Below are 13,397 nucleotides of genomic sequence, written 5' to 3' on the forward strand. Positions count from 1 at the left end.
ATTTTGTGGGGGGCAACGGGGACCACAGCGGGGCGGCGCATGTTCACCTCCCCTCCCCCCGCGGCCTCCCCCTGGATCCCCCCCCCGACCCCCAAGCGGGAGGAGCCGCCTCGTTCCCGCCTTAAAGCACAGCCCTCGCCCGCCACTCCGGAGCGCTTTGTGCGCCACGGCGTGAGGCGAACTGCGCATGCGTCGTCCGGCATTGCGGTGACGTTGCGTGGGGGGATGGGCGGAGCCCCGAGTGCAGCGATGGGGAGGTAGGCGTGGCAGCGGTGACGTCACGACGGGGCGGGGCTTGTGTCGCAGCTCGGGTCGCGTTTAGAACGCGGCGGCAGTGGAGAGGGGCGACGTGAGCCGAACCCGAGCTGCGCGCCGCTGTGTTTGTCAGGGCGGTGGCGGTCGCGGTATGAGATCATTGGTAACGTGTGAGCGCTGGCGTTTACCGCGCAACTTAAAAAAAATCACTTTCCGAGCACACCGGCCCAAAACAGCAAACAAGCCGAAACAGCCCGGTCGAGGTCGTGTAATAGATTATGCAGGCCTCGTGCTGCTTGGAAGCGTATTGTCAAGTAATACGCTGTTAAATTGCATGGTGGTCAACTGTGAACAGCCAATAATATGTACTGCATTTCCTCTGCAATTCTGTGAAAAACCTTAACAATTGGCTGTGTCGGGTGGTGGTGGGTTTTTAACTACACATTTACGCCATCCCAAAAAAATGTATTGTGGATAGTAAGAAGCTCGCTGATAGAAAATCTGCTGGATGTAATTGGCTCCTTTGCAGCAATTACATTTGCTATTTAACTCGGTTGCAAAGCCCCGATTTATCAAAATCTTTATTTGGGCTGGAGGAATCCGATGAGCTATGAAACTCTTTCACAGAGTCACAACAACAAACGATATACAACAAATCCGATAGAAGAGTGCAAAATAATAGAGGTAAGCAAGTGTGACAGGGGAATCGCCTTGAGGGTAAAATCAACACACTCAGTGTGTGTGCGTTTGTCGCCGACCCAATCGCCGTTAACGCAGCCCCAGTCGCATCTCAGAATAAATTTCAGAAGAGATGCGACAGTCACATCTTGTATTGTTGCTGTAGCTCGCTGACGCACCACGACTGGACATCCGTGAAAAAGAGCTTCACAGCTCATCGGATTCCTCCAGTCTAAATAAAGATTCTGATTCTGGGAAGTTAAGCAGGAGGGAGCTCGCTGAGTTCCCGGGTGGGTGACCACCATGGCTTGCTGCTGGTGGTTATTGTGGGTGGTCAAGACTGCTGCCGTTCACGGAAGCGGCTGTGGGCTGTGGGTCCTCGATTGATGCGCGTTCATTCACACGACGCGTTTTCGCTGTAACGCGCGCGATATGATACGACACGCGCGGTCGGTTCTCCTATAACGCGGTAGTTGCGTTCCTGAAGAACATCTCGTGAAGGAAAAATCACCTGATAATAAAGCACAGTCCGCGATAACACATGAGATGCGTATGCAGGCTGACCAAAGACTGAAGCTTGTGGATAGCATCTAGAACAGGGGTCGGGAACCTTTTTGACTGGGAGAGCCATAAAAGCCAAATATTTCTAAATATATTTCAATGAGAGCCATATAGTATTTTTAACGTATAATAAATTAAATGTCTTACTTTTAATGCGACTTCTGGTCACGGGATCCGTGACCCGAGAAATTTTATCTTCAAAACTAATTTCTGTTTACTTTAAAATGACACAGTATTATTAAGCAATATCACAAGTATTTTTAAATCAGTTCCAAACTGATTTTATTTTTATTTTTTTATTATTCTTTTTTTCAACTCAAAATTGTCTGGGAGCCATATGCCGTCACCGGAAGAGCCATATATGGCTCGCGAGCCATAGGTTCCCGACCGCTGATCTAGAAACATTCAGCAGCGTCCTGCCTTGTGTACAACCACTTATTCCTACTCGCGCGACTAAGTTCCAATTCACATTCGGTTAGAAAAAAATGTGTTCCCTAATACATGCATCGCGTATATCCAAGTCACGTTATGAAAACAACATGTGTTTATAGGAGATCCGACTGTCAGTAGATCTTTCAAGCAATTGAGCTTTAGTTGGGAATGTTTTACTTTTGGCCGCTGAGTATTCACTTTCACCACTTTTCAGCATTGAAGGTTGAAGACGTTCATGTATTCCGTCCGCCCCTTCATAGTAGGGGATGGCGGCACTAACCCTAGCAAAGATGATTCTACGTGAGCTGCTTCACTGTCGTACAAAGTTTTGTTGCTGTTGTGGATGCATACCCCATTGAGAGTGGCCCGGGTTTGATGAGATGGTTGCCCAACCCTGAAACCCAAGGCACAGCAAAAACAACGGGTTCCTATAGAAACACATGTTGCCATGACGGCCAGTCGGTTTGTACACTGCCGATTCAATCTTTCCAAAGACAATTGAATACTCGGGGTGTTGCATAACTGCTGCGCGTGCGATCATTTTCCTGACTTGTTAGTTTAAACGTAATGGAGCTTATTAAACTAAGCATTTTTTTATTTTACCAGGTAAGACCCTAACTCTCTCGGCTTCCAGCCCCGCCCACTCCCCCTCCCAGCCTCACGTCCCTCTCCGAGCGTCCACGTAGCGCTCTCCCCCCCCCTTGCCCCTCCCCCCTTTCTTACCTATATAACCTCTTACCACGGCAACTCTCTCTCCTACTAAGCAAAAAATGCTTTTGCTGTGGTTTTCCCACCTGGAGATGATCGCTTGTGTTGCAATCAAAACGTCGTGATTTATTTTATTTTATACCTACGTGACTTTACCGAATAAACCAAAGAGTATAGGTAAGACCCACTGAACTATATAGATCTTTTTCAAAAGCCACCTGGCCACAAATGATAGCCCAAAAATATGGCTTCTCATGTACAAATGTATCGCGACCAAATATTCGAAATGCACGTTTCTAAATTGTGTGTCCCTCCCCCCCACCCCCAAAATTCCAGTGAGCAGGAAAAATGGCGGAGCTTTTTATGGAGTGCGAGGAGGAGGAGCTGGAGCCATGGCAACAGCAGGTGGAAACCCCCGATGACGACGACGAGGTGGAGTGCGTGGAGCCCACGTCCCCTCCGGCCACGCCGACCCCGCCCCTGCCGACCCCAATGGCCCTGACTCGCACCATCCTCGCTGTACCCAGCACCTCGGCCGCTGCAGGTGATGGTTGGGCAGGGGTAGGGACGACGACTCCCTTCATTCCGCACCAGCGTCCAGGTCGTTTGGGATAACGCGGTTGTGAGGATATGTTATCCCCCTCGCCTGCCGTGGAAGAGTTTGTGGGTTCGATCCTGATCTCTGACGTTACTCGTATATTTGGAGCCCGCATGTTCTCTCCCCCGTGGTGGTCGCGTGAATTTTCCATCCACATTTAGAAACATGTGTTTTTGTTGTTTGCCTGCTATAAATTCCCACATATGGTATAAACCACTTCGATGAGCTATCACGTGTGGCCAGCTGAGTGGGATTTGCTTTATAATTAGGTGGCTTGTGCAGTGTCTCCATATGTCACCCCTATAACCCTGTGGTGCACCCTGTACGTGTGTGGTGGGTAGCTGTGGTGAAGTGGTTAGCACATTGCGCTACGAACCCAGTAACCACTTGTGGCCAATACCAGTGACGGTTGTCTAAATCAGTCCTGGGCCTCTGCTAGGTCCACTCGGCCTCAAAGAAGCATCTGGTTTGATGTGTAAACATCAGCACTCAGGAGAAAAAAAGGTTGACTGGTGTGGTACTGGCCACCCATCCCCTCACGTGCCGTGCCAGCCTTCAGAAGTGCTCGCTAACTGTACTTGCCCCAACAGTCCATTAAAGGCTATACGGGGGGTTTTTGTCTTTGGTGAAGGTGTTCCGGCGCGGTCCCCAGCCATCTCCGTCACCGCTCCAAGTGCCCCCGCTGTCTCCTCCGGTGTTTTGGGCGGTATGTCTCACGGACGGCATGGTCATAAACCCCGATGGTGTCTTCTTGGTTGTCCTCTAGCCGGTGCAATGTGCTTCCTACATCAGTGCCACCATCTGCGTTGTGGTGGTGGCTATCCACGTAGCCTGTAATCCAGCTCTGTGGTGCTGGCTATGCACATGGCCTGTAATTCAGCGCTGTGGTGATGGCGGCTATGCATGTGGCCTGTAATCCAGCACTCTGGAGGTGAGGATTGGTCGATTACTGCACAAATGTTGTGAAACTCCCTTCCCGTGGACGTTGAGGTGCTCGCCCTCGCTTGCCGATAGAAGGCAATACAGCGAGTAGACTAATCTCCAGCTGTGTCCATCTGTGGTTTCCTCCCACGTGTATAATAAACACAACTCACTATTGATTTGCTGAAAACATCTCAAAATTAAAACCCAATGCAGAACCCTCCTGAAGACTAGTCCTATGACTCAGTGTGGCTGTCTTGGATATATAAGTACATTTTTATATTGTATTTTATTATTGTTTACATTTAGCCTATTCCCGCATGCTCACAGAATGTGTGCAGAGGATGCTTATTGCCCGCCCGTTCTGCCTGACTTACTTGCCCTAAACCCACAATTTTTGATTTCAGTGTACATTTAAACCATAGGACAGAACAGAGGGGCACATTGTACAGGTGCCGGTGTCTCTTCCCTTGCTCTGACACTTTCCACACATCTTTAGTGTGACTCCAGAAGGTGCCGAGTTGGTGTGACTCTACGAAGTGAATCGGCCTCGAGCAGTCGTGACTGCTCAGTGGAACCAGTTGGCTACTTGTAGTGGCCCACACAGCAAACGCATTCACAATGCAGGAACAGCCTTAGGTTGGGCTCTTTGTCCAGGGTTGTTGTCTTTGTTATGCCAGATGATTGCCATCCGGTTCTCTATGAAAACTTCACTCGCAAGTTGTGTTTCACTCCTATATCCTCGTCTGTTTACGTATTCGTACAGTGGTCACCCTGTGTCTATAATTTAAATGTGTTCTATTATAATTGGTCTCATGTGACGCAGTTGTTTTTGTACCGATTCCTTTTTTTCACGGATGTACTTTGTTTAGTTTTTGTAATTTTGGTGATCCAGGTCACTTCCTAGTCATTCGTGTTCCTATTCTTAGGTTTTTTCGGTAAAGTCACGTAGGTAAAACATCAAAATTAATAAAAATAAAATAAAGATCACGACGTTTCGGAGGCAACACAAGTCTCCGTCATCAGGTGGGACCTGTCACAGCCAGATTAGCTGCATCAAGTGAGGCAATGATTCAAGATGTAATCCCTTAAAAGCGAGTTGAGGGGGGAGGAGAGGGGGGGGGGGAGCTCATCAGAATGTGGTAGCCAATGAATGATGAGCCCCCCCCCCCTCTCCTCCCCCCTCAACTCGCTTTTAAGGGATTACATCTTGAATCATTGCCTCACTTGATGCAGCTAATCTGGCTGTGACGGTCCCACCTGATGACGGAGACTTGTGTTGCCTCCGAAACGTCGTGATCTTTATTTTATTTTATTTTTATTAATTTAGATGTTTTACCTACGTGAATTTACCGAAAAAACCTAAGAATATGAATCCTTGCAGTCACGAAAGCTTCAAATCTAGAATTCGTGTTCCTCCCGAGGTTTAACCGAACAAACTAATTGGCGACCTGTTTCTGGTTAGGACTGAATTGGAGGTGTCTCGTGGGTGCAGTGTCGTTGCTAAAGTCCGTTGCCTCTTTCGCTTGTCCTGCAGCACCGGCAGGGCCGGCCTGTCTGCCGGTACCCCCAGCCAATCCCATGGCGCCGCTGACGTTTGGGATGCTGTCCACGACGGGCCAGAACGTGCTGACAGTACCCACGCTCACCGGGACCATCGCCCAGGGACAGAACACCTTCCTGCTGGCCCCAGTGAGTGAGCTATTTTCAGAGTGGCCATGCGCTCCGTTTCGTAATGCGCGAGTGTGGGTAAGCGGGGTGGGGCAAGGAGGAGGATGCATTCGATGTTGGGGAGAGCAGCGAGAGAGGACAGAGTCTGCTGAAAGTTTACAAATGCAGGAGCAATTTATGTCTCTGTCAAAATGTGGAAAATGTACACGGAGGAGCCCCAATGAGGATTAAAAAACACAGTTGACATCGCTATCATGGATCATCCCCCCAAAGACGTCCGGGACGTTTGTGTGAAATGTAACACGCGAGGTCGCAGGCTGCCACGATGCAGCTAACCCTCAACGTCTGCCGGAGAGTGTCCGCTGCCGCTTGGGATCAACACGCAGTGCTCCGGGTCAGGCAGCGTGTTGAGCGTACCTCCTCTCAAGCTGTTGCCACCACACGCTACTGCTGCCGCTGCTGCAAACGGCGAGTGGTTCAGGAGCCCGCACGGTGTTTGTGTCGCCGGTTGATCGCGCAGGGCTACATCCTGAACGGCATGGCAGCTGGCGCAACGGTACAGGCCCAGGGCCACGGCGGGAACAGCTTCGTGATCCAGCTGCAGGGAGGGACCCAGCTGCCCGTGATGGCCGGCGCCGCTGGGCAGCAAGGGCTGCGCATGCCCACCATGGTGCAGGGTCAGTGACCGTGGCCGGCCTGGCCTGTGTCCCCCGTCGCCCCGTGCGGCAGTCCGCATATCTCCCTCCCATTACCCAGCTCCAGAGTGCGAGATACACGAGTTGTTTGTGTGTGTAGTTGTGTGTGTGTGGTCGCTCAAAGAGCAGTAGTGTAGGGGTTATCGTGCTGCGCTACAAACCCAGCGACCCGAGTTTGATTCCCGCTCACGGCCAATACCAATATCTGAACTGGTCCTGGGTCTCCCCTAGATCAACTCAGCCTCAAATGAGTACCTTGTGTGGTGTGTAAACATCGCCATTGGGGAGACAAAGGCGGTCGGGCATGGTGCTGGCCACCCACCTCCTCGTGTGCCATGCCGGCCTTCATAGGTGCTTGCTAACAGCACGTGCCCCAACAGTATGTTAAGGCTAAACAGGGGATCTTTGTTTTTGTGTGGTCGCTCACAACCAATAACAATGGTTAATATTATTACACACAAAGTGCTTGCCACAAATTAAACACAATACCTTGCTGATCATATTACGTGGCTGATCTCGTCAAGGAGCGTAAACCATCACGCAAACTCCGGTCATTTTTGCAGCGGCTTTTGACTAACCATCGAACAAAGACAGTCACTGCATCGCGTGCTTTCAGATGCACTTCTGTGGTCATCTGGAACGGTCTTCCTTTCGATATTATGAAGCCACTTAAGCCGGGCAACTAAATTGCAGCATGTTGGCACAGTAGTTAGGCACAGCTGGTGCATCTGCCAGTCATCTCGGTCAGTCAACCCATGGCACTTGGATCACCTGTCAGCGAGCCTTCGACACTTCACGTGGCCTCCAAGTGCACATGGCCTGCCGCAGGTGCCACTTAATAGGAAATGGTGGGTGTTGTTGTTGTTGGTTGTGCATGTGGTGTGCGGTTGACAATTGTATGTACGGTTGCGTGGTTGTGCTCGTGTGTGCCGCCCAGTCCCCGGCTCCATGGTGCAGGCGGCGCGGCCCGGTAACCCCGTGTCCCAGAGGCTCAACATCCCCGTGCCGGTACGCTTCGTGGTGCCGCCCAAGTCGGGGCTCCCGCAGGTGATGCCGTCGCAGGGCAGCGGGCTCTTTACCAGTTCCTCTGCCATTGCCGGCTCCTCTGCCATGCAGATCGCGCCCGCAGTGGGCGCCGGGGCCGGCGCGCCGGTCAACCTGGGGATGCAGTCAACCGGTGAGGCCCCCCCCCCCCCCCCACCTGCGGCGGCGGGGATCATAGCCCTGTGGCATTGTGCCACGCAACGCAGCGCACCCTTGCGCGCTCACTACCGGGGCTTATTCACGAAGGATTTTGGGCGTCAAGATAGCGAGAGTAAAATGTGTGACGTTAACCTTCATCCACCCGATGCAGCCAATCAATGAAGTTGTCACGTGGTGAACAAATGTGCCGATTTATTACTGCTTCAGCAGTAGCACCGGGAGGCTGGAGAGTCATTTCGTCATTTCACAATATTTAACCATTGGGTGCAAGGTATATATTTTTCCATATTCACAAATATTTTGAAATTTCCTTCCCTTCGCTGTCAAAGAGCTGACATACTCTGGCTTGCCAGGAGAAAGCAGTACAACGAGTGGACTAATCGCCATCTTTTTACATCTGTACGGGGAAAGAGTGTTGCCCCCTCGTGTGCCTGAAAAAAAGTCCTATGACTCCTTGTGGCTCTCCTGGACAATAAAACAACCCGCTTGCTGTGGCTTTCGCTGCTTCCCCAGTGGTGAGCGCGCTGGGGCATCTGCCACGCCTCACGCTGAAGCGTGGGTCCGTGTCGGCGGCACCCATCCCCATCGACCCCAAGCGCCTGCGCACCGTAGTGACGCAGGCGAGCTACGGCCTGCACGGCAGCCTCGCCAACATCCCCGTCAAGTCAATGGCTGGCGATGGGCTCGCAGCACTCGGTGGCCCCGGCGGCGGAGGCATCGGCTCGTCCGGTGGCCCTGGCGCCGCCCTCTCGATTGCGTCGCCCGCCTCCGAATGTAGGTTCAGCCGTGACACTCTTGGTATCTTCTGTGTGTAGAACGGCAAGGTTCTTCAGATATCATCTGCGTGTGGGCCACGTAGCAGAATCGTCGTTTGTCGGCGGGTCACCTGACGTCATACAGCTGTCTCGACGTTCACGATACACGGTTTTAATTACATTTTATTATTAGTGGACATGGATAAGAAATGTTCAGCCTTTTACAAGAATTGACCGGCGGAGAGCCTTGGTGAAAGAACGGAAGTAACAGCAACGAATAAATCCTAACGTTGCAGACACCGAATTAGCAAACACATTTGGGGAACAGCAACATTAAGGTCACATGCCACTCATCACTGGCAGCAACTCGTGCGGGGTTCTCTCGTTACGCTGACCCCAGTGGTGAGCGCGCTGGGCAGCTGGCGGAGACGGGGAGGCATGGCTTGCGTCATGCCTCCCCGTCTCCAGTCTCGTGCTCTCCTCTCACGCATCTGGCCTTCATCGCCTACAGCTCTCTATGCTCTTGTTTGCCTCTGTCTGCGTCGTCGAGCCCAAATCTCATAAGCGGACCATCGCAGTGGCCTCGCTGGTCACATCCCGCCCACGGGGTTAGGGTCGGCTCAATTTGAGGAGCGCGGTGGCGGTGAGCCTGAGACGACGTGCATTCCCGTGTCACCTCCCGCAGATGACAAGATGGACAACAGAGTGCCCATTCCCAAGGGCTGCCCCAAGTGCAACCTGCACTTCAACATGCTGGACGTGCTCAAGAGGCACATGAAGGTGCGGTGACAGCGCTGTCGTGGCTCACTCACACACTCGCACAAGCATGCATACGTGCACACATACATACACGCAAGTGTGCGTTTGCGCGTGTGTACATGATTGAGCGGTCCATGGGATAGTTTCTGTGCCACCACTCGATGTTGATGTTTATTTTAAGCTAGGCAGGGTTGCTCGTGCTTGGTAATTGGATGGGAGATTGAGAATACCAGGTGTTTTGAGGTTGGGGGGTGTAACGGCCAGGGGATAGCAGTATTGATGCATTTTGATCCCAAATCACGGGAGCCTCCCGAGGCAGGCGGAGGGCATTTTTGCCGTGTTTGCGATTCCATTGTGAGGTGCGGTTTGCTTCATTGCCCGCGTTGGGCTCCGATGAGGGCAATGAGCGGGATGACCCTGCTGTCTTGTCCGTGCCCTGCAGGTGTGCTGCCCGGAGCAGCTGTTGCTCCCCGAGAGGCCCGACGTGCCCGGGATGCAGCTCCCCAAGCCCACCGCCCTCCCGCCCATCAAGTAAGGGGCCCTCGGCTGCATCGCGGACGGCCATGGCTCACAGCATGATGGTGGCTGATAGAATGCAGGGCAGTTGTTTCCCCCGTGAGTGCGTGTGTTTGTGTGTGTGTGTTCTTTGTTGTTCGATTCCCGCTCATGGCCAACACCAGTGACGATTATCTGAATCGGTCATGGGCCTTCCCCTAGGTCGACTCAACCTCAAATTAGTTCCTAGTGCGGTATGTAAACATCGCCACTGGGGAGACAAAGGCAGCCGGGCGTGGTGCTGGCCACTCACCCCCTCGTGCTCTGACAGCTTTCATAGGTGCTTGCTAATAACACACACCCCAACAGTCTGTTCAGGCTAGATGGGGCGTCTTTGTTAGAATGTGGGATTGTATGGGTGTGAGTGGTTGTGTGTGCAGAAGTGTAGTGATTAGTGCACTGAAGTACACCACAAGTGACCCAGGTTCAATTGCCACTCACTGTCGCTCACTCGCCATCTCGCTCACTCACACTCTCGCTCATCTGAATCATTTGTGGACCATCCCTCAGTCAACTCGAGGAGATAAAGGCCGTCCGGCGTGGTTCTGGCCACACCACCACCTCGTGTGCCATGTTGGCCTTCATAACTGCTCGTAAGCAGGACTGGCCCCAAGAGTTTGTTGAATCTGTAGGGGAATCGCCTTTCGCGTGCGTGCAGGCCGGCGCCGCAGAAACTGCTGTTCTCCGAGGGCAGGCTCATCATGCTGGTGGACGACTTTTACTACGGGCGGGCCGAAGGCACCCGCAAGCACTTCGATAGCAACATCATCATCACGACGCCCTTCAAGTGCTACAGCTGCGCCAAGGTGCTCAAGAACAACATCCGGTACGTGGGCACCATCGCGGAACCCTGTCTCTGGTAAACACCCTCATCGCGGTGGCGGTGACTGCGGCGGCGGCGGCGCTGGGAGGTGGACGTATGGCTGATGGTGGCGGCGGTGGTGATCGGCAGGTTCATGAACCACATGAAGCACCACATGGAGCTGGAGAGGCAGAGCAACGAGAGCTGGGACAGCCACACGAACTGCCAGCACTGCTTTCGCCAGTTCCCCACGCCCTTCCAACTGCAGTGCCACATCGAGAGCGCCCACAGTGCCTGCGACGCCCCCAGTGAGTAACTCACCCTCTCGCACACTCATCCTCTCGCACCCTCTCACTCTCGCCTTCTCGCTCACTATCGCTTCGCTCGCCCTCTTGCTTACTCATCCTTTTCCTCACTCGCCATCCCGCTCATTGGCCCTCTCGCTCACTCACCATCTCGCTCACTCATCCTCTCGCTCACTCATCCTCTCACACACTCTCGCTCACTCGCCTTCTCGCTCACTCTCGCACACTCATCCCACTCGCACACTCTTGCTCACTCACCATCGCTCACTCGCCCTCTTGTTCACTCATCCTCTCGCTCACTCATCCTCTCACACACTCTCGCTCACTCACTCACACTTGCTCACTTGCCTTTTCACTTGCTCGCAATCTTGCTCACTAACCTGCTTGCTCACTCACCCTCTCGCTTACCCGGCTCCTGCTCACTCTCCAGCCTTATTATTTGTTTTGCCTTGTCTCTTTACCACTGCCATGTCTGTTCTTGAAAATGGTCGCAATCGCCAAATCCACGATCCGCAAACTCAAAGGCAAATGGGAAAACCAGTGTTTGGTGAAGGTTCGTGATACGACACCCACCCCTCATTTTGTTTCGTGTTACCCTATATTAACCCTATATATCAAACCATACCTGAAACAGGAAGTATGTTTTGATGTAAATATGATTAATATTTTCTAAAGTGTTAAATATAACTCACAAATGTATAGATTGAAAAAAAAGAACGTAGTGTACAGTAATTTACTGTACATGTAAAAGTGAACATCCAAATAAAGATAAGTTTAATGATGCAGCACTCTTAACTTATGCAAGCCTCTCTGGTAATTTATCCTTCACACTATACTCACTCCCACTTAATTTTCTTTTTGCGGACCATTGCAAAACAAAAACGGCGCTGATAGAGAAAAATCGCGCGGCCAAACCTCACGGCCTCCTCACTTGCCGCTGAGAGAACGTAGCGAACTGGGACCCATGATGGGCTGCACGGGAGACGGGGTGGAAACAAGACGGCATTGTGTGTTCGTTCGCGGCAGCATCGTTGCGAGCGGTGCACTTCCGACGCGTACACGAATCTCACGCTCAACTGTGAATGGCCGAGCCGAGGGCGCACGATCGGCGAACTGTGCTTCGATAAAATTTGGCGCAAATGGTCAAATCCATGATGGGAAAATCCACAATGGTCAAGGTTTTTGCCAGACTTGATTGGTCACATTGTGACTGCTGTGCAGTTGATAAAACTATTAAAAAATTACTATTAAATGTTTTATTTTACCAGGTAAAGCCCACTGAGCTATGGAGCTCTGTTTCAGAAGCGAACTGGCCACAAATGATAGCTTAATGAAGTGGAATATCACATAGAACTTTATAGCAGCCAAATACTCTGAATGCATGTTTCTAAATGTGGAGGGAAAACCAGGAGGACCCGGAGAAAAATCCACACAATCACGGGGAGAGAGACACTCAAACTACAAATATACAGAATCGAACCCACGACCTCCTGTATACCAGGCGAGGTAGTTAACATCTTGCCGCTGTGGCATCCCATCTTGCCACCGTTGGTAGCATCCTTCATCCCGTTCTGTCCCTTCAGCGCTTGCACTCGCTTTGACCGTCACGCCACGGTAAATGTTCATATCAAATGCACGTTAATCAAAAGCCATAGATTATCCTTGGCTCAGGTTGACGCATTTCTGGGGAAGGTGGAAGTCTGAGTGGACGAACCTATGGGTGGGTTTGCGAGCCGTGCTCCATTTGGGATTGTGCCTCTGCCGTCCGCTCCGCAGCAAAGTGCAAGATCTGCGAGCTGAACTTTGACCACGAGCAGATGCTGCTGCAGCACATGAAGGAGAACCACAAGCCCGGCGAGATGCCCTACGTGTGCCAGGTGAGGCCGCGCCATCGTCCCACGGAGGGGGCATCGGCGCCGGTAGTGGCCGTGGTGGGGGTAACGTTGACTGTTTTATTGTGGCACAGGTGAAGAACACCGATTGGGAAATGAATGCATGTGTTCGAGGGGGACCTGGTTACACGATACGAACCTGGTTACAGCTGAAGTCATTGTACAGGCACACCTTGCTAAGCGTGACTCCGTAGGACACCGGTTCATTACAGCGCTTCTTGTCCTGGATACATTTTTTTACTCTAAATGAGAACACGCAGCAGCAGCGCTGGTCTGAGGAATGTACCCACCCCCAACATTAGCTCCGCCAATTAGAGCGACGCACGCTCTCGGCTAATCAGGCCCTATTTCTTTCGATTCGTAGTCACGATTGCATTGTGTGAAAAAAAAAGATGTATTTTTATGTAGCCAGATGAAAAGTCACGAGACCAGGGTAGAGTCTCAGGCTCCATTTATAAGAAAGGTCACCAAACAAATTTAAACTGATGTCATCGCTAAAACCACGGAGTCTTGGAGCTCTTCTCTGAGAACGAACCCGGACTGGGAGCACAAAAGCAGTTACCCCACCGCTGCCTTGTAGTACAGTGGAATTCACTCATCAGTAGAG

General features: G+C 51.9%; 1 protein-coding gene across 1 annotated transcript in view; it reads left to right on the plus strand.

Moving 5' to 3' along the window:
• Positions 1-108: 108 nt before the first annotated feature.
• LOC133355043 (zinc finger protein 280C-like) overlaps positions 109-13,397 on the plus strand; it is a 17,730-nt gene continuing 4,441 nt past the window's right edge. The window contains exons 1-12 of the mRNA XM_061572301.1: positions 109-257; positions 2,971-3,178; positions 3,864-3,938; positions 5,691-5,845; positions 6,345-6,501; positions 7,457-7,696; positions 8,236-8,496; positions 9,163-9,257; positions 9,679-9,767; positions 10,450-10,617; positions 10,744-10,901; positions 12,675-12,775. Of these exons, the coding sequence (XP_061428285.1) occupies positions 2,983-3,178; positions 3,864-3,938; positions 5,691-5,845; positions 6,345-6,501; positions 7,457-7,696; positions 8,236-8,496; positions 9,163-9,257; positions 9,679-9,767; positions 10,450-10,617; positions 10,744-10,901; positions 12,675-12,775 (1,695 nt within the window). The 5' untranslated portion in view covers positions 109-257; positions 2,971-2,982. The remainder of the gene's footprint in view (positions 258-2,970; positions 3,179-3,863; positions 3,939-5,690; positions 5,846-6,344; positions 6,502-7,456; positions 7,697-8,235; positions 8,497-9,162; positions 9,258-9,678; positions 9,768-10,449; positions 10,618-10,743; positions 10,902-12,674; positions 12,776-13,397) is intronic.

The sequence above is a fragment of the Lethenteron reissneri genome, chromosome 50 (genome assembly GCF_015708825.2).
Source record: "Lethenteron reissneri isolate LAM-NWPU_2019-01 chromosome 50, ASM1570882v1, whole genome shotgun sequence".
Lineage (NCBI taxonomy): Eukaryota > Metazoa > Chordata > Hyperoartia > Petromyzontiformes > Petromyzontidae > Lethenteron > Lethenteron reissneri.